This window comes from Micropterus dolomieu, linkage group LG01, assembly GCF_021292245.1.
Source record: "Micropterus dolomieu isolate WLL.071019.BEF.003 ecotype Adirondacks linkage group LG01, ASM2129224v1, whole genome shotgun sequence".
Classification (NCBI taxonomy): Eukaryota; Metazoa; Chordata; class Actinopteri; order Centrarchiformes; family Centrarchidae; genus Micropterus; species Micropterus dolomieu.
In genome coordinates, this window is record NC_060150.1 from 53,414,558 (window position 1) to 53,420,742 (window position 6,185).

Here is a 6,185-nt window from a genome sequence, read left to right on the forward strand (position 1 = left end):
TCTCTTTTGTCCTCCAGATGCTCCAAAGCTTCCCTCTGTGTCAGTGAGTCCCTCTGCTGAGATAGTGGAGGGCAGTTCAGTGACTCTGACCTGCAGCAGTGATGCTAACCCAGCAGCTAATTATACCTGGTACAAGGAGAACCAAACACCACTGCAAGAACTACAAGGCATTTATCATTTCAACTCCATCAGCTCTGAGGACAGAGGCATTTACCACTGCAAGTCTGAGAATCAGTATGGACAGATCAACTCTACATCTCTATTTGTAGATGTACACTGTAAGCACAAAACATTAGAAAATGAATATTTAGGGCCCGAGCACGAACCGTGCAAGGTCCCTATTGAAAATGAAGGGAATTATTATTTTTTTCTGCAAAGTAACTTCAATTTTGGGGGCCTAAACATACAACTAAACAACTCACCAAACTTTGCACATGATTCACACGCGTCAAACAATTCCGTATTTTATGGGTTTCGCGCATGACCGACTTCAGATTTGTGCTGTGCAGTCTAAACCCACTGACGATTAGTTGTGCGAACGGTGAGTATTTGTGGAACGGCGTTCCCATGGCGTAGCGTCCAAAATTGATGATTCGCCAGAAAACAGGAATTTATTGTCACTTCAGTGTACGTGCTCACTTCTGCACCACATTTAGAATACATTATAAGAGTCCCGCCCTGAACACATCCACATCCCAATATTCACTCAAAGTCATAGCGCCACCTGCTGGCAACAGGAAGTGACCTTTAATGAAGCTGCCCCCGCTGCAGGTTTGACCTACATGTATGACATTTCTGTGGCACATGTATCATGTCCTGACATACCAAAAAGCCTCTTGGAGCGATGCTCCAAACCCAACAGGAAGTCAGACATTTTGGATTTTATGGTCAGTTTTTGATGATTTTCACATCCCGTACTTTAACGAACTCCTTCTAGGGATTTAGTCCGATACTGCCAACATATTTGCCTCACCTGCTTCAACACAGTCTCAGAAGAGCCTTAAGACATTGATGATGCTATGTTGTGAATCTTGTGAGTTTTCGGATAACGGCGTTTCCTTGGCGTGGTGTCAAAGTTTGATGCTTTGCCATGAGACTGGAAGTTGTTAACTTCACTGTATATGCTCATATCTCTACCAAATTTCAAACATTTGATAAGGGTCACACCCTCAACACATCTACAGGTCAAAATTCACTCAACCTCATAGCGCCACCTGCTGGAATCAGGAAGTGTTCCTTCAAAGATGCAGCCCCTGCGCACTGAATCACTAAAATGCCCGAAACTTTTGTGGTACATGTATCATCCCAAGACGCACAAAAAAAGCCTCTTAGAGCCATAAACGAAAAAAGACAGGAAGTCAGACATTTTGATTTGAATGTGCAATTAAAGCCCATTTATGGCCTTTTACAAGGTCCGTACTTTAACAAACTCCTCCTAGGGAATTAATCGGATCGACTTACTATTTCTACCATGCATTCTAAAGGCATTGACTCTGAAATGTTGTGCTATCTGTGAGTTTTCGTCGATAGGCGTGTCCTCCAAAGATCAAATCTTTGCTATGACACAGGAAGTTGTTGTAACTTCAGTGTACATGCTCATATCTGAAAAAAACTTTACGTGCTTGATAACTGTCCCGCCCCGAACACATCTACACGCCAATATTCATTTATAGTCATAGCGCCAATTGCTATGTAGCGCCGCAAAGTGGACACAGGAAGTGACATATAACACCATCATGCAGTGTCTGAAGCGCGTAGCAAATTCACAGCCGCACCGGCACAGCTCCAGAATATGCAACGCGGCCCCCTCACACCCCGACGCGCTACAAGTGCGAGGGCCCGCCCAACGCTGCTTGCAGCTTTAATGATTATATTATATTCTTTAGATTATCGCTCAAGAGCCATGATTTAGGATTCATCCTGATTTGGCCACTATACATCTTCAAATGATTTCACAGTAAATCTTGAAACGTTTCTGTCTAATAACTTATCAGTTGTGTGTAGAAAACCACAGGAGGTCAATCACATAACTCACCAAGCTTTGACACTGTATTTGAAAGATGAAATGTCAGTGGTGCTGTGCCAACCACATGGAAATTGTACACAGCTCCCCTATAAATAAAATCACGTAAATTGCTATGCACCTGCCACAATGTGGGGTTCCAACAACAAACTGAAGAAATTATATTTTACCCAAAATATGAGAAATGTTTGTGACAGTTTTTTGTGATTCATGTGGGAGGCCACTAAGTGTCTAGAAATTGTATAGAAAACAGTCATGAAGACGACACCTGTGACCAAGTTTCACGTCAGAATAATAAATCAAATGAATCACTAAATAATAACTTGTATTGCTCCTCCTAGCTCGTGGCACCCCATGCCTAAAAACAGGCCTGTAAACAAATATTGATAAGTTGTCTCTCTTTTGTCCCCCAGATGCTCCAAAGCTTCCCTCTGTGTCAGTGAGTCCCTCTGCTGAGATAGTGGAGGGCAGTTCAGTGACTCTGACCTGCAGCAGTGATGCTAACCCAGCAGCTAATTATACCTGGTACAAGGAGAACCAAACACTGATTCAGGGACCAGAAGGCGTTTATAATTTCACCTCTATCAGCTCTAAGGACAGCGGGATCTACCACTGCAAGTCTGAGAATGAGTATGGCCAGATCAACTTCACATCTGTATCCATAGATGTCCAGTGTAAGTACAAAACATCAGCAAATCACTTCGACATACAATGTGTTTAATTACAGATAGAGGCTGTAAACGTCAGATCAGCTCAGGTTGGTAGAAACATTAAACACGGAGAACATAGAAAGTGCTGAGGTCACAATCAGGGCCTTGGTCTGACATGTCCTGATAGTATGTAGGTTTCTTCCTAAGACATTGGCAACAAACCTACACACAACTACCAGGACAAAGATACCCACTCAGTTAGCCTGACTGGGACTACTGAGACCTCATGTCAGCTTCGGCTAAACTTTAAACAGCATTTTGCACAGACAGGAGAAGTGACTGCAAGGACCAATGATTCTTTCAACGCTCTGTCGTTATGCTTTTTGTGACGTGCTGTGTATTTGGTTTAGATATGTGTCATGCGAAATATAGACATGCTTTTTTTTGCTGCGCTTACAGCTTTAATGGATTAGGAGTAATGTCACGACAGGTGTGGTTTAGACTCAAGGGCAGATGGAGACAGTAAGTTGTGGTTCAAGAGGGGGTTTTAATTAACTCGGACAGTAATGGTGCGTTCCATTTGACATGGGAATTTGGAATTTCCGAGTTCAAAGGTCAAAATTTCAAAGGGAACGCCCCCTTATGTCGGAATCCCGACTTCAGAAGTGGGGAGAATTGCCCCACCCCGACTTCGTGATCCAAGATGGCTGTCGGGGTATCAATAGTTAGTGAAAGCTCAAGTTTATACTGTTTATTAGCACTTCTGTGTACTTGTGTCTCATAGAAATTTTTGTACACAAAGTGCTGTCCAACAGCTGTATGTGGTCATGTTGCTACAGTGTAATTACAGTAGTAAATACCGCACAATGCGTTTTTTTTTTTTTATCAACCGGTGTATCAATAGCTAACCTGGCTAGTTGTAAACGGCTGGCTCAGTGAGGTTTTCCGACTTGTAACTGGAACGCTGTCAACTCAGGTGTGACATCATTCCCAGCCCCGACCTCCGACTTCCGAGGTAAATGGAACGGACCATAAGCACCATAATTATCCGGAGCAGGTCTACGGGGTTGAAGATAGCGTGGTGGAACTGAGGTCCAGTTACGGTTGCCTTGGCGTGGCAGGTGGTGTGGCAAGTGGTGTGGCAAACGGGAATCCCAGGCACTGAAGAAAACAGAAAAAATACATTACTGCAGGATCTTTCACAAAAAACAAAGTTTATCACTAGAGGTCTTCAAGAGGTTTGGCCATGCGTAGTTACCAGTGGAGTGAGAACAATCTGGTGCTGACAGTCAGGATCACAGAGTATTTAAGCCGAGGCTTGATTGGCAGATTGGCAGCAGCTGTGCCGGAGAACCAGGAACCTGGGAAGACCACATCCACACCACACACAGAGAGACAGGCAAAACAACCACAACACACTCCCAACAAGACTGGTCACAGACTGTGACAGAGCCCCCCTCTTAAGAAGCGCCTCCTGTCCGGGTGGGCCCGGTAGAAGTCTCGGAGTGCAGGATCCAAAATGAAACTCCGGTGCACCCAGGACCTCTCCTCTGGACCGTACCCCTCCCAGTCAACCAGAAACTAAAAACCTTGACCCTGGCAGTGAACATCCAATACGGTCTGCACCGTGAAAGCCGGGTGATCATCCAAAACCCGGGGAGTGGAGGGGGTTCAGCCGGAGGGCTCAGAGCATAGACAGACACAGGCTTGAGAAGAGACACGTGAAACACGGGATGCACTTTCATAGAAGCAGGTCATTTCAGTGTAATGGCAGAAGGGTTGATTATCTTCTGAATTTCAAAGAGACCAACATACCGGGGTGCCAGCTTCTGAGATTCCACCTGCAGTGGAAGATCACGAGAGGACAACCAAACCTTCTGTCCGGGGGCATACGTAGGTGCTGGGGCCCGGTGGCGGTCTGTCAAAAGCTGATTACAGGTCCTAGTTTCCAGAGCAGTCAGACCTCTCGCCACACTTGCCGGCAACGACGGATGTTAGCTTGGACCGACGGGACGGCAACTTCCCGTTCCTGTTCTAGGAAGAGAGTTGGTTGGTAACCCAACAACACTATAAAGAGGGACATACCTGTGGCTGCACTAGATAGGGAATTATGGGCATATTCCACCTAAGCTATTTGTTTCCGTCTGACCGTTAGTCTGTGGGTGATATCCTGAAGAACGGCTAACAGAAGCAAACTGGGGACCACAATTAGAAATAATGTCCTGGGGTATACCATGTAATCTGAAAACATGTTGAATCATGAGTTCCTCAGTTTCTGAGGCAGAAAGTAACTTAGTGAGGGGAATGAAGTGTATGGCCTTAGAGAACCATGACTATGGTGAGTATGACTGTATTACCTTCAGATGGAGGCAAGCCGGTGACAAAATCTACAGCAATATTTGACTATGATCTGCTGGGGACACGAAGAGGCCATAACAATCCAGAAACTGGAAGGTGAGAGGATTTGCTTCGACCACAGACGGAACATGCAGACACAAAAGCTCTGGTATCTGTAGTCATAGTATGTCACCAGAATCTTTGACGGAGGAAAGAGAGGGTGCGATGGAAACCAGGATGGCAGGGTCCCCACTGAAGGACTTGAGACCTGACAAGATCGGGCACAAACAACAGATTACCAGGAGTGGTACCTGGGACTGGGTGTGTGTGTTGAGCGTTCTTCACGATTGTCTCAATACCCCATGAGGCAGCAGCCACAACACAGGTGATCCCGAGAAGGAGCCTGACATATCCAAGAGATAGAAACACACAAACGGGCATAGTAAGGGCCAACTCTCCAAAATGTACCATTGTGCAGATCTCTTCGACACACACCCTGCTGAAAAAGGGTCGTAGACACTTCCACGCTTCCGAGTGGAATGTGCACGCACCGCTAAGGGTGGGTCTGTTCCCGCACGTGTACAAGCTTGGGAGATTCACTCACAAAGCCAGCTGGCCAGGCTCTTCTTGGACAGGGTTTTACTGACTGCACTATCACTGAAACAGATGAACAGCTGACCAGTGCATCGAATGGGGGCTGTGTGCTCTACATAGGATGTTAGCCTAGCACACATGGGCACAACAGATGCACCCTAAGTGGGGTAGGGGGGGTAGAAAGCATCCAGATTTATTGTCCTGGACCTGAACATGCTCCTTATGTTCTTAATAACAAAGGAGGTGTGTTGTCTCAATCTGGCTGCACTGTGGACACCAAGAACCAGCATGCAGCTGGGGTGAACCGACAGGCACACAGCTCACTCACCTTCTTAGCAGAGGTGAGAGCAAGGCGCAGGGCTGTTCAAGAGATAGCATTTTTAATGAGGACTGCTCCAGGGGCTCATAAGGGGCAAAGGCGCAGAGAGACACGACACCGGTCGCTGTCTTCTCACACCCTCCAGAAAGCGTATCACGAGGGAGTGGGTGAAGGCTGTTCTGTCACCAAACCCCCTGTGACAGGAGAGATAGCTGCAGCGCAACAGCCCCTTCTCCATCAGACCTTGCAGAAAGGAGAAAAT

The 6,185-nt window shown here is 46.2% G+C and overlaps 1 protein-coding gene across 1 annotated transcript in view; it reads left to right on the forward strand.

Moving 5' to 3' along the window:
- The window catches only part of LOC123987090 (B-cell receptor CD22-like), a 152,266-nt gene extending 148,558 nt beyond the window's left edge, over positions 1-3,708 (forward strand). Inside the window, exons 9-11 of the mRNA XM_046075739.1 lie at positions 18-278; positions 2,437-2,697; positions 3,650-3,708. Of these exons, the coding sequence (XP_045931695.1) occupies positions 18-278; positions 2,437-2,697; positions 3,650-3,708 (581 nt within the window). The remainder of the gene's footprint in view (positions 1-17; positions 279-2,436; positions 2,698-3,649) is intronic.
- Positions 3,709-6,185: the final 2,477 nt, after the last annotated feature.